At 40.6% G+C, this 25,803-nt stretch overlaps 1 protein-coding gene across 2 annotated transcripts in view; it reads left to right on the top strand.

The window, feature by feature from the left end:
* The window catches only part of scube3 (signal peptide, CUB domain, EGF-like 3), a 140,484-nt gene that overhangs the window by 49,780 nt on the left and 64,901 nt on the right, over positions 1 to 25,803 (top strand). For both annotated transcript variants that reach the window (XM_041799016.1, XM_041799015.1), the window contains exon 4: positions 7,825 to 7,959. In XM_041799016.1, coding sequence (XP_041654950.1) covers positions 7,825 to 7,959 — 135 coding nt within the window. The remainder of the gene's footprint in view (positions 1 to 7,824; positions 7,960 to 25,803) is intronic.

The raw sequence follows: 25,803 nt of genomic DNA, 5'->3' as shown, positions 1-25,803 counted from the left end.
TATCTATGTTGCTTGAGTTGTACTAGTTTTTATCAGAGATTAGAAAACCATTTGGTATTATGACATCCCTGTCCTCTTTTCAATTTTAGAATAAGTAGAGATCTTGTTTTAGATCTTGTTTAAGACCATAGCTGTGGTGGTCAATTCAGAATCACAGGCCCACAAAGAGTAGCATTTCTGAAGTCCTTTTCTGGCTCTTAGTAACAAAAAGTTACATAAATATCTCTCATGAACAGACAGAGGGAGGATGTTTTCTAAATGTTAAAAATGCATCGCAGTCCTGGGAATGAATGGGATTGTTACCATCATTCAATTTTGGATAGTACAGATTCAACAATTGCTGTTTCTCAGCTGTGTTGCTCCCATTTTGCTGAAGTTTCTGTGTTATTAATGTTTCAGTGCTTTTATATTTTGTCCAGAAGAAAACATTTTCACTCTCTAAAACAGTCCATTTATATTCATAAATCATTATTTTAATTTGTTTATACTTTTCCTTTTTCAAAATTGTAGAGCTTGCGTTAGGCTGCGCCATGGCTTGATGTCCATTATGACATGCATGTTAACAAGAAAGGGCTTTCAGAATGCACTCAGACTGGGCTGTTTGTCACGTAGCACTCAGCCACGCTTGATGTGGCAACACAATGCATGCGGTGAGGTGCATTTACATCTCAGGAATATGGATTGGTGACAGGCATCAGCGCTGTCAGTCTGATGTGCTATATAAAGATAATAGATATCTGAACTGATATGGATATTGGATTGGGAGGATTGAGGTAAAACTTATGACAAGGTTGACACATGCTGAAGCCGTCACACAGAAAACACACATCCAGACGCCTATGGCTATAGGTTTGATAAATGCATGTGCTGAAAGGAAAAGCAATGAACAGTGGGATGGTTAGCTGGGTTAGAACTTAATGAGACAGGTTTGTTTTACCATAATTATGATTTTGCAGTAGTAATCTTGAATGTGTGCAGAGTTTGCTTGCAAGTTTTATTATTAAAAACAAGAACGTAACAACATTTCTCACCTAGAACTTCAATTTTTGTTGCGTTGTATAGAAATGTGTATCTATATGTCCTGATTTTTTCTAGTATTGTATCAAAATTTTAAATTGTGGTACCAACAACCCTATCTCAGCCCTTTTAAATAAGACTGGTTGTAATGGTGTCTGGTTTGTATGTTAACACTCCTTGCTCACAGGCATCTGATCATCTACTAAAGCGACATGGTCACTCTGCAGCCCTTCAGCTGTTTTCTGCCTGACGCTGCACATGGCTCCGCTTTGCTGCCTTATTAGAGAGTGTGTGCCTCTTCCACTCCTGTAAATGAAATGCCCAAAGAGGCCAGTGTCAGTCCACTCACCTCCGTGTCTCTGGTCTGTCTGGACCACAGAGACAGTGCTGTCTGATGCAGTCAGGGACCAGGCAGCAGGATGGTTGCAGGAGCTGCTTTGACAGCAGCAGTTTTTCACTCTGCCCTGCAAAAAAGGAAAGTCAGGGTCAGCGATAAATACCCCCAAAAGTTGCTGAACTGAAAAAGGGCAGAGCACAAGATTTGAGCATTTCCCCAAAATAAGAGTTCAGGAGTTTCTGTCAGGCAACCACCTTGTTTACACGGCTCTAAAGCTCTGCACAAGGCCAAATGTTATATATACAGCCAAGGCTATCTGAGAAACCAGCGGACACGGCCTCCGCAAACACAACCAATCTCTTAATCTCTCTCCGTTGCCCTGCGCCTCCCCGAGAGAAGACGGGATAGAGCGGGGACATGTCTCATTTTTCAGAAGTGAGGCAGCCCTTTTAACTTGATTAAGACTTTTTTTTTCCATCCTCTCAAGAGAATTTTTTGAAAAGTCCAAATAACAGGAGCACTTCTCTGGGCCATGCCAGAGCCCCTTTTCCGCTTGGAAATATTTGCTTTGGATGCCAGCCTTGCCCAGGACACAACACAGGCAATTATGGGAGAACTATTTAAACAGGAGAAATCTTCTGACAGGCAACACCTCATTTGGAAGGATGAAGGAATCAGGAAATGAAACCTTCATCGATGCGCTGAGGGTATGGAAAGAGAATTCCCCTGGGACTGCTGTGAACGGCTGCATTTCTAATGGGCAATTTTGTGCATTGCATTTGGGATTGTTGTTTGTGTGCATGTTTGAATTTTGGGGGTCTGTGTGCACCAAAAAGCCATGAGAGAGGAGACTTTAGGAGGGTTTCCTGTTTGATTTGTGGATTTTGGGTGTTTGGTGCCTGCTAACAGTTTATCTGCAAAGGTGCAGCTGGAGGTTGCTGGCAGCTTTCGTCAGCTCTGAGGTCTTCTTTCTGTTGCTGCCACTTGCATGATGGAGCGAAAAAAAATCCATGAGTTTAACAAAAAGGCCGCCACACTTTCAAATGAAAGCCTGGCTGAGTGTCTTTTCTAAACTGTCCTCTTTTGACTCTGGCTAAAAGTTGAAATGTTAACTTTTTTTCTGAGTGCTCTGCTTCACCTGGCTGCAGAGGGATGCTTTTCCCATCGACCTCAGCTGACATGACACGTTGTTTTTAGAGGAAAGAGATGGTTTTGCTGATGGAATGTGGAGAAAGGACAGCAGACTTGGCACGCCGATGAGGGTCATGAGTGCTACCTGCCACTGACCTACTTATCCACCCCAGTGGTTTCTGGCCTGCCAGGTGCCACTTTGTGAGCGCTCTATGTACGTGTTTGTGCGCCTGGTGAATCCACATGTCCCTGCATTTCTGTGTGGAAAAAAAGAGGAGCCAGAGAAGTTTAATTTCAAACTCTGTCGGGCTGAGAATTCCCCAGAAAGGAAACTTAATCTCTAGGCCTTCTCAGACTGGACAAATAGACAGTAAATTAGTTTCGCATGACGGTTTATTAAAAAAACGTCTTGTGTATACAGCGGATTATTGATGCATTGAGCAGAGGGGTGGATAAGGTTCCAGTGTGGTCGGTACAGAGGGACAGAGCCCAGGTCTCCGGGGTAAGAGGGAGTATAGAGAGTCACCTCCAGAGCCACAGAGTAGTCACGCACAAGGGAGGCTGGGGCCACTAAGCTCCGCAGCATGCCAGACGAATAAAAGCGGCAAAAATGACATCCCACAACAGCTGCTGTACTGAAAATAAACATGAAAAGATTTATAGATGTTCCACCGCTTTTCATTTGCTCCTTTTGTGGAGTCACAAAATGAGTTGGAGGGAGAACGATTTTAGAAGTTCATTATCAGTGGAAATGAAGTCAGCAACTCTTGTGTGCGGTCAGTTTTTCTTTCTTGCCAGGAGGCAGGATGGGGCCTCAGGCGACACCTTTGGAAATGCTTTGTGTGCTCCTGAGATTGATTCACATGGTGGCTTGTTACCCTCCTGTTCCCTCTCATTTCTCATACTCTCTCCTCTTTCCATCTCTACATTTCCTCTCCCCTCCCCTCCCTCCGTCTCTTCGTCTCCCCCCACCTCCTTCCTCCCCCTCCCTGCATTCCTCCCGTCACGGGGCTGACAGACACTCGTCATCAGCAGGTACTCTGGCCCAGGTGGATCAGGTTTCCCACTTGCCAGGAGATTGTGCTGTATGTGCACATTTATGGCTTAGTGCTGCACAGTTGGAGGTTTTCAGTGTGACTCCGGTGTGCTGCCAGGTCAGATAACCATTAAGACAGACGTGGTCACCTCAGACAGCTTAAGACACTTCTATAACTCTTTAGAACATCCAAATACAACTCTATGTGCCTTTTGATGACATTTGCACCCAAACACTATGAGTGGATGATCTAATTAATAGTTTGCACTTACTCATATCTATAATTCTACAATTTTATTTTGCATTCTGTTTAATTTAGTTGCTCTAAAGTTTAACCCATTTATTCCGAATGCAGTATTCCTGTGTATATGCCTTTAAGACCTGATGTCAGGCCTTTGCATTTTGCATGTTCATATTATTTTAAAGGGAATTATTGGTATTAGCAGCAAGGCTGCCCATAGAGTGGGATAAAGGAGAGAGCTTTCTGGGGCCCAGCCAAACTGGGGGCCCAAGGAGGTCAGACAAATCAGTCCATTGTAAAGTTAATCTGTGATATCTTATTTCTAATCTGAATAATAACCACTCTTATCGAAGCAACAAAAAACAAATTTTATTTATATATACTGTAGTACAGTGTAGCCTTTTCAAAAAGTAAAATCAGTTTCTTGAAACAGAACTACCTTTTTTTGGTGATGTTAACAATGTGGATGGGCATACCGACCTAAACCATTAGGGAGCTAATGTCAGACTTCATAGCTAAGCCATGATGTCAGGATATCAGAGAATAAAGCGGAAGGAACTGAAAAAGTTTCAAGGAAATGTAAATTAGTCAATATTTATTGCAGAATAAAGGTGAAATTGGCAAAAATGGGTTAAAAGTGGCATAGATTGGCTAGAAATTGGCTTAAATTGGCAAAAATGTGTGGTAAAAATGGTGAAAAGCAGTTAAAAAGTGGTAAAAATGAGTTATATGTAAGTGCACAATGGGTTGAAGTGGCAACAATTGAGAGAGTGGAAATAAGTGGTGAAATGTGATTAAAAAGTGGCAAAAATCGGTCACAGGTGGCAAAAAATATCACTCAGTTCTCTCTTGTTACTTGTTGCGTCCACCATTTTTACAGTTAAAATAAAGCCAGTGCAAAGGATGAGGGGTATGCAAGGTCTGATGTAGTTTTCACTTCCCTTAGCTCTGCCCTACTAAGATTTACCTACACCTGTTAACCTGAAGACCTATTTTTACATGTCCATGATAGCACTGAGGTGCCTCTGTCACCATGGTACCACTAAATTAACAATACCTATACATCTACATCTACTGATGTAAACATCTTATTCTTATTAAAATTTAACAGAAATGGAATTTCTGGGAGTCGGACTATACAGCTTGATAATGGGGTCGGACATCCATTTACTCTTGTGTGCATACCCCTGTCAGACCAGACTCGGCCGGGGGTTCTGGACATGCTTCATATTTACCATGCAGAAGTTGATAGGCATGAATGCTAACAGTACAAGGGTTAACTCAGGCCAAGAGGACTTTGGATGTCATAGTAAGCCAGAGGGGTTTTGCACATTGCATTTTTGCCAAAAACTAAGTGTAGAGTGTAGGAAATGTTCACAGCTGAAAATGTGTCCATGTTTTCATCATTCAAGATACAGACTACTGCATCCTGTCTTGTAAGGAAGGTCAGCAGTAAGAAGGTCCATAGTAGTTAGCTCAAAGGGGGCCTACAGGCTAGACATGTACCGTAGCAGAGACGTGCCCTTGTCAATAAATCCATTCTCCTGCTGTGCATGCATTCTGGGACTAGAACATTAGATAAACAGCCTACAGCTTGACTTGTAAACTTTCCGAATGAATCCAGGGACATTTTTTGGGATAATAGGTGCTCTACTCTAAGAATATTTAGAGTTGGGTTAGAATTAGGGTTTATATTTTTTACAAATGTTATAGATAAACATGAAAAAATGCTATCTTACGTCTCACTAAATCTGATGTTGTCATATATGGTTACTGCTGGATTGAGAGGGTGTTAGCTCTAAATTAAAATCTCTTAGATACTGATTATTTGTGCCACAAAGCTTCTATAACTTGATAATATTATCAAGACTGACTGTGTCTGCTTCTGTCTGATGAAGGGCTAGGGCCTGAAACGTCACGTATGTGATGATAATCTTCATTAAATAGGCTTTGGAGCAGCTTCTGGTGTGCAGACTTATCTTTTTGTTTTACCAACATTTACATTTACCTAACACGGTTGTAGGTGTGCTTCTTCTGCTTTTATCCATACTAAAGACACATGATTTATTTTTGTGCTGGTATTTCTATATCGTATGTCAGGAGAACTGTCAGCCAGTGTAGCCTTAAGGAAATAAATCATTAAACTAAATAGAAGTCTACTATAGTAAGTTATAGCTCAACAGCTCAGACAGTTAATTGACTACTATTTCTATACTATGACTGCAACTACTTTAAGGCTGCTTAAGTTAAGAAATCAGGCCTTTCATTGACATCTATTTTATGGTACCAAAGTAAGGTGTGTTTTCTTTCTCATAATCTGAAATCAAAGTACTCCTACAAAGCAAAATTTGCATCTTATGACAAGAAAATACTACTGGCAGTTTTTTCTGTGTTGCCATAATTTGATCTTACAATTACTTCAATTCAGTTTAATGTTATTTATATAGTAGATTTCATAATAATGTAAATGCAATGTGCTTTACAGATGATTGGCACAAAACATGGACTGTATGTGATTGCATTGCTTATGAAACGATTGAAAATCTATGAAGAGAGTCTTGAAAAGGGTATTAAAAAGTGTTACATTTAATGTCAGATGTTTTATATACCCTGAAATGTAAAGTAAACTACTAAGTATAAGTGGTTGTCCACTGTGAGCCCTGAGTATTTTGAATGAAGCCCCACAACAACCAGACTGTCTACCTCCCTGCTCTCAGCTCTGCTTCACTCAGCTTCTCTTTGGGGGCACTTGGTGTTCTTTACAATAAAAATGAAGCTGCGTATATACACGTACGCATATTAAATATATGCAAATATCCAGTATTGTGCATCCCTGCATGTTTTTTCAGCGACCTCTTTTCCACCTCATCAGCACCCATCACCTCTATTATTTTTCTTTTAATCTCTGTATAGTGTGTCCTATTTGATTATAACTCTGTGCTCTGAGGCTGCTGTTGTTTTAATAAGTTCTTTTATAATAATACGCCTTAATGTCTCAGTGAGATTACCTGCCTAAATAGAGGTCAGAAATTATTCATTATTGTGGTATGATTCAAGAACGGCTGTGTTTGCTGTTATTCATTAATGCCTTGTTTCTTGGAATCCTTGGGTAATTGTTGAAAGACCCTGTAAAGTGAAATCCCAAATCTGTGTCTTAACAGAGTTTTGAGCCAGAAAAAGGACTTTGTCTCTTGTCTAGTACACAGCCAGGCAGCTTTGCCCTGATCATAATGCCAACATAAGGTCAAGGGACACGAGTGCTTTCCTCCTTTCAGATTGTAGCATTTTTTACATTTAAGAGGATTATAGTTCTCCTGAGTGGGCGTGGCTTCAGCTCATTCAACAGACACGCCCACACCATCCTAGAGCAGATTTTACTGCCTAATTTTTCATGATTTTGAAGCTTAATTTTATAAACCCAGAGATGTTTTTTTGATTGAGACTTGACCTGGGGGTTCATGGCACAGTGACCCTTCATACAACAAACCTAAATCCAGATTCATTTTCACTTTAAAGGGTCTTTAATCTCCTCTAAAAACTTTAATTTTTATGTTTCTCTGAAGAAAAACAACTGATTTCTCAAATAAGTCCGGAAAAAGACCTTCTGCAGGTTGCCAGCCATCTCCCGGCAGCTGCTAAAATAAAAGCATTATTAATATTATCAGACGTATCAGTTTAAATCAGTTAATTTAGTTGTCAGGACGCCATGGGCGTTTGATTGCATGGCACTCCCGATCTCTGATAACATTATGAAAAACTGGCAGAAAAAAAAACTTTATTTTCTAGTCCTTACATGTTTATTATCTTGTTTTCTTAAGATAACAAAATAATTAACTTGTCATGTTAAGATAAAGACATTAGAAATAATTGCTAGCACTGCTGTTCTTGGCTTCTGTTTGTTCCTATCGCTTGTTTTGGGTTTTGATATACAGCAACCCGTCCTTTAAATGGGTCATGACTGGCTCCAGACAACCTGCAGCCAAAAATTAATCTGTGTCGTATTTGCCCTGTCTTGACGTGATCTTATTAATTTTGGTTTTTTATTCGTCTGTCTCCCGGCAGATGTGGATGAGTGCTCCGAAGGCAACGGCGGATGCCAGCAGATTTGTGTCAACATGATGGGCAGCTACGAGTGCCGCTGCAGAGAAGGATTCCTCCTGAGTGACAACCAGCATACGTGCATCCAAAGGCCTAAAGGTTAATCACGCACACACAAGCTTTGATGATTTACAGAAAAGACGAGACACAATGAGGGTGTAAGGCTGCAGTTTAATCCTTGCTAATATTCATGTCCACACATTTTAAAATTATCTGATGAGTTTGAACTGAGAATAGGATCAGCCCCGACAGGCCTGAGTAAAGGGTGAGAAAAGGTAAGTGTCTGCTGTCTGAAGAGGGGTTAAAAAAAAACGGGGATAAATCTCTTTGTTGTTTTCCTCCCACCCTTTCAAATTGAACCAATCTAGAACTTGGCAGCATTTTAAGGTATCGGTGGTATGAGAGTGGCCCTTCGGGGGGACTGTGAGCAGAGAAAACAATTAGAGGAGTTGCCTGAGGCAGACACACCTCTTGTTTATAGAGCATTCCTGTGGGATGGAGACGTGACAGCAGAAGGTAGCGAGCCAACCTGCTCTCAGGCTTAGTCATCAGACACAGGAGCTCTGCACATACATTTATAACGTCATGGCGGCACTTAAAGTTAAGTAAGCTGTCATGAAAGTATCTCTGTTATGTACACTTTATTGCCTGCTTGTATTTTTCTTTAAAGACCCTGTAAAGTGAAATCCATAGTTTTTGTCTTAACGCACTAGATGTGTTAGAATATGGTTGCTGTTAACATGTAAAAACACAGAGACCTATGTGGGACTGATTTTGGATTTAGACCATTAGAAAGTTTTTCACCTCTTTCTTGGCTTGGTTTAATTTGGGCAGGGCCAATATGTGAACTCATGATGTCACCGGCCCACAATGGGAATGACCCCGCCCCTCTAACACTACAGTTTAAAATCACAGAGCAGTTAATCTCAGTACAGTCTGTTGTAAGCTGATGTCACTACCGTTATTGAAAGTTAACAGCCAGTTAAATGGTGTTTGTTTGTTCACTGTGAGGTCAATTTGCTAAATCTATCAGCCACAGTGGTCTATGGATCATTTAAAGCATCATAACAGAGATTTGAGCCAGAAAAAGGACTTTGTCTCTTCTTATATGGTCAACAAAATGTCAAGAGACAGACTAATGGCATGAGTTCGTTCCTCAATTCAGATAGTCGCATCTTTTTAATTTGAGAGGATCTTTATTCTCCAGGGTAGGCGTGGCTTCAGCTCATTCAACAGACACGCCTACACCATCCTGGAGCAGACTTGGCTGCCTAATATTTCATGGTTTTGAAGTTAAATTTTCTAAACTTAGAGTCTTTTTTTCTCTAAAATTTGACCTGGGGTTCATAACACAGTGACCTGTCATGAATATGGATCTGTTTTCACTTTACAGGGTCTTTAATCTATAAAAAGCACTACAGTGGTAGGAGTTTGGAACAGATCCACAGCTTATTCAAAATGCTTTATATACAGTGTATTTACACAAACAGTGACTCTCCTTTTACTTGGACAGATTTGTTTCTATTTAAATGAAGGACTGTGCCAGCTGTTGTGGCTGTTTTATTTCTTATTGTGGGTAAAAATGGAGCTTTTGAACCCAAAGAGTGTTTTTTTGTCAGCTCTATTTTGACTTATGTGATATTTTGCTGACTTTGAATTAAGGACATGATTTTTATATATAAAAAAGGCCAAGCTAAACCTCAGACATTTGCTTTGTTTTCGAAGGAGATAATGAAATAGCATCCTGCAAATGGTTATAAAGGATGTTAGAGTTACTTTTCTATTGAGCCAACATGGGATTTGATGCCGGTTTGCTACCCTTAAGGTGTTAAAGCTGTTTTTCTCTTAGGCTACCTACACATTAGATGATTTTTAGGCCTGATTAAAGGGGTGTGACCTGATTTTAGGCTAGTTGCAACCGATTATTTGTCCAAATAATCCTCAAGTGTGTGGTGTTGATGCGATTTTTTTTTTTTCTGCTCCTGATCAAGTTGAGCCTCATGGATTCAGAATCAGAAGTATCAAATATTTTTAATATTAATGGGTCCAGGTCGGGCTGCCTGGTGATCCTGGTGTGTGGTTTGTTTTGCATTGAAAAGAAAAGAAGAAAAGAAAAAAAAGGGACATATGGAAATCCCACCTGAGAAGATGGTATAGTTTTGTGTTTTTGCAGTGCATTCAGACCCCCTTCACTTCTTTCAGTTTTATGTTGCAGCCTGAAGCTGCAGTCCTTTAAACTATCTTTTATCTCATTGATCTGCATTCAGTATCCAATATTGAAAAGTGAAAACAGATTTTTTTTTTCTTTTTGCAAATTTGTTGAAAATAAAAAAACCTCCAATATCACATTTACATAAGTTGTCAGACCCTTTGCAAAAAAAAATAAAAAATAATCCAAACACTTAAAATTTAGCAGTTGTTGAAAAATAACCAAAATGTTTCACTGGGAATTTGTTAAAATATGAAAAAGAACAAAATCCTGGTTGTATAAATATTCACACACCTGGACTAATATTTCATTAACCCTCTGAGCCTGGCATTATCATTATTTGACAAGAAAAAACATGTATTATTCCAAGTTAAATAACTTTCAACCACAAATTGTGGCCACTTTTGTTTTCCTCTGAATTTTTTTCCTAGGGTCTTTAAAGATTCCACACTAGTAACTCTGACACTGAACGTCTTTTCGTTCATTTATAATCCATTTTTCATTCATTCCTGCAGCTGGGGGGTTAGCCTGCCACCATAGTGTCTGTTTGTATCCCAGAATGCTTTGTGACAGTGCATGTGGACAGATTTATAGAGTGGAGAAGAGAGCGTGAATGACTCATGATAGAGAGAAAGAGACACAGAGAGGCTGTGATGTGCAGCCTATACACATACAGAAACTGCCTTCAATAATGACTCATGTTCCCAAAAGCACAAGGACTTAAAAAAAAGAATATATTGAAGATGTCTTGTCACAAATTATTCATTTTTAATTTTTCTTTTGGTCCCCAAAGAGATGGGAGAACAAGTTTGTGCAAAAAAACCTTTCCTATTAATGTTCACTGTGTTTGATAAATATCTTTGACTTGTAATTTCAGATTAGTGTTTTCTTGTCTTTATAGTCCCATGGCTTTAAAAAAATAAAGTGACATAACTGCAGCACATATTCTTTTTTGTCCTGAAGACAAGGATGTGTAGAGTTTGACTGTGAACCACAGGGTTGATGTTTTACAAGGTTTTTAAGACAACAGACCCAGGTGGGACATTATGGTTAAAAATAGCCCAGGGCTCACAGGGTTAAAGCCCCTTTTGACTTTGTGACCACACTGACTTTTTTAGAGTCGGCATCTATCAGCAGAGTCTCTTGACGTAGCAAATTTGCCCATTTAAAATCTGTCTCCTGTGCACAGCCCTTTTCCAGGGCTGGGCTCTGGCTGGGCCATCCCTAAATTTTTATCTTCTTCTGTTAAAGCCAGTCTTTTATAGATGTGCACGTATGACTTGGGTTATTGTCATGCTGATAGGTGAAATTCCTCTGTTTTAAACTTTCTACCAGATAAGTGAAGGTTCGGTGCCAAAATTGACTGGTATGTGGAGCTGTTCATAATTCTCTCCACCCCAACTAAAACCCCTGCTGCAGCTGAAGAAAAATGACCCTGAAGCATAATGTTTGGTGTTCTTTTGGTGATATGCACACAGTTTTTCTCTTATTTTTTATTAATTCTTTAAGTTTGAAAATCCTCTAGTGTGTAACCAGCCTTACATATTAAATGAGCATGCTCGGCTAACTAGCTGCCACTCGGACAGCAAAAGTCAGTTAGACTCATTTGATAATGTGTGCATGAGGCTGTGAGGGTTATTTAATTCATGGTTTCACATGGTTTGAAATTTCTGTTTATCTATTTTGGAATAAGCGCTCTGCGGCATAAAAATTTCAGATCCAAGAGAGAAGAGACACATCAGTTGCCAGAGCTCATGAGTGGAGAGAAATCTGTGTCACCAGATCTCAGAAGAGTGTGAGACTGAAACACTCCCAAAAAACTTCTCCCAGTTTCTCTGAAAAATACCATTCCAGTATCAAAATATTTGGAATATCTTTGGCTTGTGAAAAATGAGTCCAGTGTTTACTTTGGTGGTGATAAGCTGAGGAAACTGTCAAAATCTGTGCTCACATTAAATTCTCCAGTTTATAGTTAATAAGCTCAGGGTATTAGAAAAATATTTTGTGTTTTCCCACATAGATGCTTGTCCAATCAAATTACAGCTCTGGCATTTGTTCATACCAAAAACTTACAGAGCAGCATCATAATAGAATAGAGAAGTCCCAGGTCATGAGCCATACATTTTATTTTACTCTGTTTTCTCATTTCCTGTGATAATGATCGATTACTGCTTATTTCCTGGTGATCTCGACATTTATAACTTTGCTGTCAGTCCTCCCTTCTGCCCTATAGTACCCGTAGGTGGCTTACTCACCTCATCTACACCTTGTTTCAGTCTCAAATATTCAGCCAAAACATGCCTAAAAATTCGACACTAAAAAAACCTATCTCACTAGGTAGGATTGGTAAAAGGAAGATGTGTGGCTCTCTTGTCTCATGACTTGTCTCATATTACTGTTTTAGTCTGAGTAGTTTTTATGTCTGCTGTAGATTCATGTTAACCCTAAATTTACTTGTACGTTTTGTTACAAAATGTGTGTGCTGTTTTGCCCTGCAAAGCCCAGGATTTTTTTTTATTTAACCTTGCTGACCTCTTGCCATTGCTTTTGGCTTCTTTAAGGGACCGCAGGACACACTTTCATCATTGCTTTATCTACAGTCTCTACAATCCATTTTCTTTAAGCATTATACAAAATCTTTCCTTGTTTAAAGAAGTCCAAAGTTATTGACTCAAAGTTAGTGCCTGTGTTTGTACTAAGTCCTCCAGATACACAAATGGACAAAAGTATTTGGCCACACCTGTTAATTATTGAATTCAGGTGTTTCAATCAGACCCATTGCTACATGTGTATAAAATCAAGCACCTAGCTATGCAGTCTCCATTTACAAACATTTGTGATACAAAACGGGTCATTCTGAAGAGCTCAGTGACTTCAACCATGGTATTATGATGGATGGCACACTAACCCTTTGCAATAAGACGGTTTGTGAAGTTTCATCCTTGCTGGATATGCAACAGTCAACTGTATGTGATATTAGAAAGTGGAAACGTTTAGGAACAACAGCAACTCAGCCATGAAGTAGAAGACAATGTAAAATCAAGGAGTGGGGTCAGCAGCTGCTAAGGAGCATGTTGCATAAAAGTCGCCAACGCTCTGCTTATTCCATACCTGAAGAGTTCTGAACTTTCACTGGCATTAATGTGAACACAAAAACTGAGTGGTGGGAGCTTCATGACTGAGCAGCAACAACGAATCATGCTTTGGTGTGGAAGGGTTTGCCCTACTCGCACAGAGCTCTGACCTCAACACCATCGAGCACCTTTTGGGATGAACTGCGAGCCAGGCCTTCTTGTCCAACATCAGTGCCTGGCCTCATAAATGCTCTACAGAGTGAATGGGCACAAATTCCCACAGAAACACTCCAAAATCTTGTGGAAATTCTTCCAAGATGGTGGAAGCTGTTATAGCTGCAAAACAGGTGGCCAAGACATTTCTTTGCTAACAATTTTTTTTTTTTTTTTTTTTTTTTTTTTAAACGCCAGACACGCTTTGCTGCTTACATGTAAGTCTTTGAGATATGGATCCCTCAATTCAAATAGCCTTGATTTTATTCCCAGTGCTGTATGTTTTACTGCTTTTCTTTGTCACAATGACCAATGTGTCTGTTTTTGTGTTGGCTGTCTTGCTCCAACGCTCAGAAAAGCAACATTAGAGAAAATGAACAGCTGTTATCACTATCGGCAAACACATTAATTCAAGGAGTAATTACCCCGTTGTCTACGGACTCGTCAGCTCGGTCGGTTTGTGGCTGCTGTGAATGTTTTTGTTGTTTTTCAAACTCAGCGCTCCCTGACATCATGGAAGTACAGCAGGATCCGGGTCTCTTCTTCTTCTTCTCTGGCCTCCTGTCTTCTTCTGTCTTCTATTAGATAACTGCTCACGCTGGGAGTCATTAGACCGCTGTGTTCCTTAGTCCCCTGGATGGTGAACCGAGGATCCTGGACGTCTGGTTTATGAGATCAGTCTGGCCTAGTGAACTGTCAATGTTTACATTTCATAAACGCTGTGTTATTTGAGCGGAGTGAAGAGCTGGATCATGTGTTTCAAAGCACTACTACTATATCAGTGTTGTCAGACACGGACAGCGAGCACTTCCTCTCTGCTCCATCTTTCTCCGAATGCCTTCAGTTCCTGTTAATCTTGCATTTTCATATTAATTTTGTCTTTATTGCTTCCAGATGAGGCCCATTTGGATCAAAGATTAAAGCTGCCATAAATCTATATACTTCCTTCACACATCAGATAGCTTCCCTATCATTGTTTTATTACTTTTGAAAGACTAACAGACAGAACAACGGCTCATCTGCTTATTATTACTGCTCTTATTACAACAGTGTGTATCTGCTGGAAATGGAAGCAGCTAGGGATCAGCTAGGTGAATCATAGGACGATAACCCTGCTGATTTGTTGCAAATTCCTTTCAAACTAAAATGTTACGCGCAAGTGGCTGATGGAAAAAAATGGCTCTGCAAATTGAAACTGATTCGATCTCCTTGCAAAGTCGGTTTAAATGGATCCCTCCATTCATTCTGCTCTTAAAGAGCACAGCCTGGGGTGCAGTTTGCTCATGAGCTTTATTGTTCTCATTAAAAAGACATCAGCTTTCCATTTCTTTCCTTAATGGGTCAGGTGTTCCCTCGGCAGATTCTGCGAGTCTTTCCGGGGACAGTGGAGGGCTGGTCACCGCAGTCTGTGGCGCTAACAGTGTGTTTCCCCTGCTGGTAGGAAGCCCTTGTTAGCAGTGAGCCTGTGCCAATTAGGCAGCGGGGGTCTGCCAGCCTCTCAGCTAATGACAAGGCTGCTGCTGGCCTGTCTCTTATTAGACCTGCCCCTGCCCCCCTGAGCAGGAATAACTCCGGCCAAATGAAGGCTCTGTCATCAGGCTGGACAAAATGTAACAGTTCATTTATTCTCCCCAAACATTTCTCCCAGTCAAGAAATAAAGCCTTTGAAATCCCAGCCAAGGTGCTTAGCGGTTGATAGGAATGCCATTTAGGTCAAGAAGGGTTCCAGTGCTTTGACTTTGATTTATTGTCTTTCTTATATAGGAGGGACATACTATATGTGCGTGAGATGGGATCCAGCACATTGGAATCCTGGAATTTCAAGCTTCAGTCAACCCACACATCCATAATTTTAGTCCTGTGCATTTCTTGGTATCCGGTTGGGCAATTACCTTAAGTGTGCACTGATGGCCGGTTGTGTAAGTCACATATTGTTACTTTTGTGTTCACTCATACTGTCTTCAGGATACATAAAACATAATAATGTGATCAGAATTTCAATCATGAGCTCTGCACAATTCACTGTGAGACAGCTCAGAAAGTTAAACCAGAGGTAAAACTTTTAACAAGAAGTGGTGTTCTCTGGATTTAATTTCCTGTCACCCTGCCAATCTGGATGGCCAAAATGTGGCTGACATGTTGCAGGAATGAGTCCTAAAACCAGGAAATGACTGAGCATTATTGTACTTCCAATTCCTTTGAGTTAAAGGTTGGTAGTTTTTCAACATGTTTTACTTTTATGCCTCGAGTAAAGTCTGCAGTTAACAGGAGCTTAAGAGACTTTATGTACCAATCACGTCTTTGGTTTGATGGTACGACCCCACTGAATGCATCCAAGCTGTGCAACAGTGAGCTGTAGTGTGTGAATTTACAATTTATTGAAGAGTTGTTTTCTTTTAATGGATGAATTGCACCTATTGAGGAAAAAATGCTGTTACCTTATAGCTATTTTTTATTGAAAAGGTTTGTCTATTCAAAAAAACAATTAAGTAGGTGTATCCTGATGCTCTGTTTCTGCCCAGCTTGAACTCGTTCAATAAGGCTTTATCAGGGGTCCGTCAGTGTTGATGATTGGAATTGTGTCAAACTGCAAAATTTAGCATAAAGCCCAGTTACAGCAAAACTGGTCTGTTTCAATAGTAAGACCTAATTCAACAGAGGTCCACCCCTTGGTGTTTGAGTAGTCTCACAATTAATCGGGTTAATCAGTATTCCTGGCTACCATTACACCATGAAGACAAAAGAACACTTTAAGCACCTTAAAGAAACGCTTATTGAAAAGTATGTCAGGGGGTGAATACGAAAAAAATTCCAATGCACGGAACATCCACCAGAGTTCAGTTAAATCCAACATCAAGAATGGAAGGAATATGGCACATGTGTAAATCTGCCTAGATCAGGTTGTCCTCACAAACTGAGTGACAATGCAAGGAGGAGACTAGTGAGAGAGGCCACCAAGGCACCTATGGAGTTACAAGCTTCAGCAGCTGAGATAGGAGAGACTCTGCATACAACAACTGGTGCCCAGGTTCTTCATCAGTCAAAGCGTTATGGGAGACTAAGAAAGAAAAGCCTCTGTTGAGGAAAACTTATATTAAATCTTGACTAGAGTTTGCCTAAAGGCATGTAGGAGACTGCATGGTCAAGTGGGAGGAAGTTTCATAGTCTGGTGAGACCAAATTGGTGCATTTTGGCCATCAAACAAGGTGCAAACACTGAAGCTCAGTGGTGGCAGCATCATGCTGAGGGGATGCTTCTGAGCAGCCATCCCTGGAAAACTTGTGAAGGTAAAGGGTAAAATGGAGGACAATCTTATTCAGGCTGCAAGAGAATTACAGCTTGAGAGAAGATTTATTTTCCAGCAAGACAATGACCTGAAGCATACAGTGAAAGCTACACAGAAATGGTTTAAAGACAAGGTGAATGTTCTGGAGTGGCCGAGTCAAAGGCCAGACCTCAGCTCAGTAGAGAATTTGCGGCTGGACTTGAAATGAGCTGTTCACGCCTGATCCCAACCCGTCAGAGCTTGAGCAGTTTTGCAAAGAAGAATGGAGTAAAATTGTTGTTTCCAGATGTGCAAGCCTAATTGAGACCTATCCACACAGACTCAGTGCGGTGTCTGCAGCCAAAGATGCATCTACTAAATACTAAGTTGAAGGGGGTGAATATTTATGCAATCACTTATTTTACATTACATGTTTTTACTCAGTCGTCATTGCTTTGTAGGATTCAGTTTTCACCTGACATTGAACAGGTTTTTTTTTTATAATTTTTTAGTCAAAGAAGCCAAATTATATTGACCATGATTGATTTATAAAATCAATAAAAGGGTTAAACATCCAAGGGGGTGAATACCTTTTAATGGTACTGTATTCTGCCTCCTGGTAGTCTACAAAACTTCTGCACTACTGTTTAGTGAAAAACTGTGGAGTAGCAGCAAGGTCTGAGGGCTTGCTCACACTTAGTGCCATGTCTGTGCCATGCCTGAGCATGCTTGACCATCAATGTCCAGGGCTCAGTGTCATGTCTAAGCATGGTACACTTCTTTGGCTCTGGCATGGAAGAGGTTTGGTTCAGCACAGGTACACAATGTGGTCATGTCATGCAGCTCCATCGCCTCTGAGAAATGCAAGAGTGTTGAAGAGACGTAGCTGACAAAAATGAGTCAAAATGAGCCAGAAAGTGAGTAAGGTTGCAGTTGTGTTCTCTGTTTTGTTGTGCTGTTTCTCTTGTTTGCATTGTGTCATATACAATGTGATGATGAGATGGCCATGCTCAAGCTTGGTGCAATGTGAGTGCAGGTCAGCGGGGGACTATGGGCACAAAACAGTAGGTTTCAAGACAGTATGAGGCAACCGGGTATGGCGTGAGTGCACCCTTAAAGTGTACAAAGCCATATGATTGCTCTACTGTTTTTCTTCAGATGTTTTGCAGAGAAATCTTTAAGTGAGCCTAGAGGCTTTTTTGTCTCTGTTTCCTGCTGGAAGATATTAATCAGCCACTGCACTCAATTTTCAGAAGTGAAAAACACATCATCAGAGATAAACAGAGAGGAAGGTTTACAGTCACAGAAGAGATTGATCAAGCAAAATAAATCTTATGACTTTACTGGAAATGTCTTAACAATGAAAAACACATGCATATTAATTATTCAAGTTCACAGTGGACCACTAATCCAAAGATACTTTTGCTTTTATTAAGTAGTTACTCCACTAGAACAATTTTCTCAAACAGTTATCCCTGTTGTTTTCGATGAGTCCACCTCACTGTGGCTGTGAATGCAGCATTTCTCTTTTTCTCTACAGACAGCCTTGTCCTTCCAGGAAATGTTTACTTTGTCAATGAGAAGCTCTTCCTGTGTTTACAACTTTCATTAGCTTCCCAATGGGGTTGTTACCCCTCGTGCAGCCAATCTCTGCTCTGTCCTGGCACTTTCTCTCTCCAATTCAGATATGAACACAATAGAGACGATGGACCCACACACAGACGCACAAACAGACACACACGTCTGCTAGCAAACACAACGGAGTAATTTTCAATTTTAATCCTGCTTGAGGCACATTCAGACACGTTCCATTATGACATTTAGATGCAGACCATGGCATGTTGACTTCAGGATGTGTGTTTTCTGTGCTGGCCAGGGCTGCAGCAGTGTGAGGAATTTTCCAATAAATGTGATCAAATCCATAATAAATGGTCGCATCATATTCTCAGTTAGTTTTGCTCCTGAGCCATGACATTCCTTCTGAATGAAATCTGGCATAAGGTCTTTGAAAGCTGTTTTTATTGTGTTTTTTTATTCTTATCGTATGAGGATAAAATAACTGGCTTTCCTGCTGTGTAATATCCATTAAGCAGACTGTTGTAAATTTTGATTTAATGAAGTAATGTGATGCCAAAGGGCCAGTTTCCATCTTTCAAAACTGTCATTTTTTCTTCGATTGTCAACTATATGGCTTTTAGTATTTGTGAAGGCTTATTTTATGGGTTTTTTATGTTTGTCTGTGAGCTGTGCTGCCTGCTTGTCTCGCTGTGCAAAAGCCGACATGGTTCTTACATGTTCCCCCCGTTGCTTCTCAGCAGGCTGGCCTGCCTGTCTGTCTGTGCATTGGCCACAGAACTGTTTTTACAAGTGTAGAAGTCACTGCTCCATTGCTCTGCAGCCCAACCGTATAACCAGGCTCTTTTCCTATTCTTGGGAAGTGGAGCAAAGGGAACGCCTCGTGCTCCCTTTGCTACCTATTAAGTCTCTCCTGTCAGTCCAGCAGCAGGGACGAGGTCATATGGGACACTTTTCTGTCCCTCTTATCTCCCTCTGTCCTTTCTTTTTCTTTCAACCTCTGCGATTATCTTTCCTCATCTTCCCTCTTTGTCCAGACTTTACCAAACCTTACACGCCCACTGTCTTCACCCCCACCCTTGAACAAATATACACCAGTGGCTTGGGCTTTAGCAAACGTTGGCTGCCTTGCCACTGAATTCTCCGCAGCCCATTTGAGACGGGCATCCCTTTTGGTCGTTGGTTTGTTGAAGGCCATCTCTAAGCCGGCCAGCCCAGCATGCTGCTGCGGACTGCCTGAGTGCCAGTGGGGTTTTTCCACTAAGACTTGGCTGTCATGGCTTTAACCAAAGAGCCAAACTGAGCTCTGTACAGACAGATGCCTTCTTCAGCTGCCTCTCCCTTTTGATTTAGGAAAGAATGCAGCTAATAACACACAGCGTGTCATATCTTTTGTATGTCTTTATTAAAGAAAGCTCGGCGATGCTCTGCTTGTGGGGCTGTCTCCTGTGTTGGGAGGATGCCAGTCTCCTTTGGGACCACAGTGAGGTGACCTTGATAGAACAGGAGGAGGAGTGAAGGGGAGAGTGGCACGTCCCCAGCAGGTGCTGCACAACTGTGTGGGACACAGATGGGTGGGTGCACATGAAGGCGCGTGCAGCATGCATACATTATGCAAATACACCTGTATGCCAGTGCATACATTGAGGCAAGTATGTATTCAAGTACATAAAATACACCTGCTTATTCATACAGAAACCCAACAAATTTAAAGACTTCTATATGCACATCTTACTACTGTAATTGACGGCGTGTCTGTGTTGACTTGCATGCCACACAGTTGCTCCAATTTTCTTAGATACCACTAAGATGACTTTTGAGTTTACCAGTTCAAGCATGGTGCCATAAAAAAATCAGAAATATGTACAGATTTTCAATAAAATCTTAAAATGTCATAATTTGGATGCTTCCTTCGTGTTATGAAGTGACTGTGGAATGTTAAGCCTTCTTAGTACCAACAGGCACCAGAGTAATATGCAAAGTGCGCAGGACAATGACTTTTGTGATTCGTTTACAATGATGTTGAGGGATCATTTGATCCGTGGCAGAATTGAAGACAGGGTAGAGCTGAGGCTGCTGTTGTAGGTTGGACTGCCTTTTGAAAAAGCACTCAATGTTGCATAAGCAATGGATATGATGAAAAGAGAAATTGTAAATTTACATGGCATGAAAGAACCTGGAAAATGAAACAGAGCTGCAGGATCAGTGGGCAAGGTCAGGGACACATGATCAAAGTACTAACTGGACATTATAAAATGCTACAGATGCATTGGAGAAAACCCTCCTGGTGCTATAAAAAATCATAAATATGGTCAGGTATTTGGAAAAATCGAACTATAATTTGGGGACTTCCTCTGTGTTATGAGGTGAATGTAGAATGTTATTGCATCTTAGTGTCAACAGATGGCGCCAGCATAATATGCAAAGTCTGAGTGATTATGTGGCAGAACTAAGAAAGCTGGCGCAGGACTGTAACTTTGGTTATTGATTAAATGAAGACAGGATACAGCAGAGGAAGCTGTCAGAGGATGGACTCACTTTTGAAAAAGAACTAAAATTTGCATAAGCAATGGATATGGTAATCAAAGACATTGTCGATTTACATGGCATGAAAGAACCAGGAAAATGGAACAGAGCAGCAGGGTCAGTGAACAAGGTCAGTGACACAAGATAAAATTCACAGCTGAACATTAGAAAATGCTACAAATGCGATGGAGAAAACCACCTCGTGCCTTAAAAAAATCATAATTATGTACAGATTTTCAATCAAATCCCAAAAATGTCATAATTTGGGGACTTCCTCAGTGTTATTAAGTGACTGTGGAATGCCATTTCATCTTAGTGTCAACAGAGGGCACCAGAGTAATATGCAAAGTGCTGGTGATTACGTTGCAGAACTGGGAAAGCTGGTGCAGGACTGTGACTTTGGTGATTCATTGACAATGATGTTTAGGGATCGTTTGATCTTTGGCAAAAATTAAGACAGGATACAGCGGAGGCTACCGTCAGAGGATGGACTGACTTTTAAAGCTTTATTTTTGGGCATTTTGTGCCCTTATTTGATAGAGGAGGACAGTGGATAGAATCGGAAACAGGAGAGAGAGTGGGGAGAGATATGCAGTAAAGGGTCACAGGCCGGATTCAAACCTGGGCCACCCACATACATAGGTAGTGCCTTAGACTGCTAGGCTATCTGTGCACCCCTGGATGGACTGACTTTTGAAACAGCACTGGCAGTGGCAGGGTTAGTGAACAAGTTCTGGGATATACAACCAAAGCCCCAGCTGGACATTATAAAGTGCTATAGATGCGGTGGAGAATACAACCTGGTGCCATAAGAATCATAAATATATACAGATTCTTAATAAAATCTTAAAATGTCCTTATTTGGGTTAGCTGGACATTAGAAAATGCTATGTATGAGGTGGAGAAAACCACCTGGACAAAGACTGCAGGTTTGACAATGAAAAATGTCAAAACTGTAGAAAAGTGGGACACATAAAAAGAGCCTGCAGAAACAAAACAGAGGGTGAAGAAAATATTACACAGTCTAAGGGGGACAACAAGAAGTATGAAAAGAGAGCTAATTTCAGGAGCAGCTAGTTACAGTGATATATGAAAGCATCACCAAGATTTTAGTTGTAGTGGTAGTGAAAAGCTCAGAGACCCGTCTAGTTTACTGTCGTGATGCCAGCTATTCCTGAAATACTTCAAGTCTATGTTATTTTAGAGGATTAGAAAACTATGCCTCTCTCTTGTTGGAGCATATGTTATCTTAATATGCTCTATTGGAGTCTCTAGAGCACAATATACTCTAAAATATACTGTATACTATAAAAGTTGCATATTAGGCACTTTGGCAGAGATACATATCCATCCAGAATGCTCTCTGCTGTCTTTTCCATTCTCCTGCTGTTTATGCTTCCATTGGCTCCTCTCTGAATAAGTGAGTGAAATGAGCAGCCTCAACAAGGCCTTGGGGAGATGGAGAAAATCAGCGCTCGCACAAACAGTAGCTCTTGGATAGACTTTCCCTGCTCTCTATGAACCGAGTCGGTTGGGAGGAGTTACTTCCTTGACCGGCTGGCTGTCCCGTCGTTCCGTCTGACCATCTGCGTCGCAGCTCAACCCAAAAACCAATCCAGTCCAGCTCATTTCACATTCTCTCTTTTTTCATGCGCTGACATTTTTATCCTCCTATTAAAACTTTTAAGGGCCCATTATCTAAGAGGAAGGAATGCTGCTTTAATAGTGTGGTGGCTCCATGCTTAGGCCCCTTCTTTTCAGTTTGCAACCAACCACCAAAAGCTAGCTGCTTAATGTTCTCCAGCCAGCGTGGAGCAAAAGAGGGGACTGTCTCCCCTCTGAGATGTATGACAGCTCTGACCATGAGCCCTCCTTTCACTGCCCCGAGCACTCAGAGCAGACTATAAACCCTTGGCATGCCTTCCACTACTTCAGCCCCATTGTTTCACTCTCTCCACTACATGGTTTTCAGGTTTAAGAGAGCTCACAGCACTGCGGTGAAGAACTTGAGGCCTCCTTGGATCTTTTGTTTGAGGATCACAGGAGTCCGCGTCTTGGCTGGAGAACCCATATTAACTTTTCTTCTTTTTAGAAGTTTCCTCATGTCATGTTAAAACACATACACCCTACAGCTGAAAGTTTACTCTAATAAGACTCTTTGTAGGATGGATTTGGCACTCATGGACTGCCGCTCAAGCTGCTGTGCATAATGCAAGGACCAAATGATGTTCTTATTTTTCATGAGTGAGATACTGCTTCAGATTTTTAGCTGTTTTAATGCTCAGAGAAGATGTTTTTAAGCAAAGAGTAGCATGTTTGGTCATTAACATAGAGGAAAGACTGTTGAATGGTTTTTAATGCCCTTGAAAGTGGAGGAAGAAAGTGAAGCAAAGAAGAAAAAGTTAAGTGTTAACTATTTGAGTACAGAATAATTTTTTACTAGGTAACAAATACTTACTTACTTACTTAGGTACTTGATTACATTTTGAAATCAGTACTTAAGTAAGTTATATCCAGAGTAACTGTAGTTTTACTTGAGTACAACACTCTTGTTCTTTTTACCTATGTTGACTACACAGCAGCACATAGTGAGAGATTAATTCCACATTGCATCCCAGAACAGTTGTTGTGCACAGCAAATACTTTTGATATCTCAGTGTTAAACATTTCTGAGTTGGGTTTAGCTCTCAGTGTGTAACTTCAACTCCATTCTGAGTAAAATCATCTTCAGTGATGGAGTTATTTGACAGTGTTGATCCACCAGAGTTAGTTTAACTCTAATGTAGAGTCAGTTGATCAAAGATGTAGCCACTGTAATTTAAAATCTAGGGGAATTTGTAGACAGTTTCCTGTCATGCCCTTGGGCAGAGGGTTTAGATGTATTGTGTTTGTGTTTAGTTGTGGTTGGATGTCACCTGGGAATGATTCTAGTAATTTTTTTTTTTCTTTTTTTTTTTTTTTTTTTTTGCTGTTGGACACATTTGCACCATGAATGAAGTTATCCACTGGGTTTGAGTTTGGGCCTGTGATTTTAGGTGTTCCTAAAGGATGCATAGTACATTAGTCTGCGTTGCTTTGCAATGAGGTTCTCTCTCTGCTTTTGTTCTTGCAACAGGAAATCAATCTTGCTACTGGTTTTCAAGAGTTACTGCAGCTCTGTCATATAGTAAAATATTTAAGACATTCAAATGTGTAGTTTAACTGTATGCAGTGTAGACCTGCCTTTCTCAACCAAGGTGCCATGGCATCCTGGGATACTTTTTGAAATATCTGAAATTCAACCAAGAATTATAATGAATATGCTGATTATTATTATTATAGTAGTGATGCAATTTACCGGTCGATCTACCTCGCAACCCTCACCTATGGTCATGAACTCGGTTATGATCAAAAGAATGAGATCACAGATGCAAGCGGACAAAATGAGTTGCCTCCGGAGGGTGGCTGAGTTCAGCCTTAGAGACAGGGTAAAGAGTTCAGACATCTGGCGGGAGCTAGGAGCAGAGCCGCTGCTTCTTTGCATCGATAAGGAGTCAGATGAGGTGGTTCGGGCATCTGATCAGGATGCCTCCTGGTCAACTCCCCATGGAGGTATTCTGGGTACGTCCGGCTGGGAGGAGACCTCGGGAAAGACCCAGAATGCTCTGGTGGGGTTATGTATCCTGTCTGGTCTGGAAATGCCTTGGAATCCCCTAGTAGGAGTTGGAAAGTGTTGCTGGGTAAAGGGACATCTTGTTTGAATTGCTTAGCCTGTTACCCCCATGACCTGGCCTTGGATAAGTGGATGAAGATGGATGGTTAGATGGATAGAAGCAATATGCATACTTATATGGTTTTGGAATGTGCCATTTTGTGAGGGAGTGAACGAAAGCCTTTATTATCAGTGTTTTATCGGTTAATATTTTATTACCATAATAACAAAATTCTATAGAATGTTTGCAATATAGGCCGCTAATTTATCAGTATAGATAATTATCATGCATTCCTAATTATCAGCTATACTAGCATAAACTATCAAAGTGGTCTTACATGCCCTATTCCTGATATCATGTCAGCATCAGGGTCAGCAAATGAATAAGCTTATGACTGTGCAAAAACCTTGACATTTACTTTTCCCCAGTTCAGCTGGTATGCTAAAAACACGTCAGTGTGTTTCTAAAGGCCTACATGGCCATTTCTTGAAAATTAAGACATTTTAATTGTTTTAAGAGATTGCTTTTGAGAATAATTGTCAATTCTTTTACTACACAAATCTCTCAGCAGTCATAGGGACGTCAAATGTTCATTTTATTGTCAGCACATGTTGAATGGAGTGACTTGAAATTTTTCACATTTTGAAAGGGTGCCTCAGTGGAAAAAAAGGTTGTGCAACACTGTTGTAGACCAACAAAGACACTTTGAAAGGGTTATATTTAACTCTAAATTCGTTTGATTAACATTGTAATTTTGCTGTGTATTTTACTTTATTATAGAGGTGTGACTGAACAACATGGTTGGAGCTCTCTTCTCTGGTTTTTACATACATACACATATAATACGTTGTCATTGGAGTATGATAAATCCAGGTTCAAAGCTTTCATCATTTATCCTTGTAAAAGGATAAGAAAGCTTGTTATATGAACTGCTCTTAATGTCATGTCCTGCAGTCTGATCTCATATATTATGTGACTACTTTTATAACAGACATATTGATTCTTCTTCAAAGATCGAAAAATAATTCACTGGTTTCACCCCAAGGGTCATGACTTCATTTCATTTGTGTGTAGATAGAAAAAGTTAAGCTCTGGACCTTCAGTAGCACTCTGCTAAGCAATGTCTTGCCTGTAGGTGTACCCCCGTGACATTTTCTTAAAGGCCCTCCCAATGGACTTATTGATGGAGAAAATGCATTCACAGCCAAAGGAGGAACAGTTTTGTTGAATTCTGGTTGGTATTTTAATAGACGCCACATGTCTCAGCACATTATTCAAATGCAGCCACATTTGAATCAGATTCTGCTAACATTTGCTCGCTTGTTTGGCTGCTGTCAAGCAATTCTGTCAAAAACACGCCTACACAGTCATCTCCATGCTGGTTATTTT

Source organism: Cheilinus undulatus, linkage group 11 (genome assembly GCF_018320785.1).
Source record: "Cheilinus undulatus linkage group 11, ASM1832078v1, whole genome shotgun sequence".
NCBI lineage: Eukaryota > Metazoa > Chordata > Actinopteri > Labriformes > Labridae > Cheilinus > Cheilinus undulatus.
The sequence above is the reverse complement of the archived record's forward strand: the minus strand, read 5'-3'. Positions and strand labels throughout refer to the sequence as shown.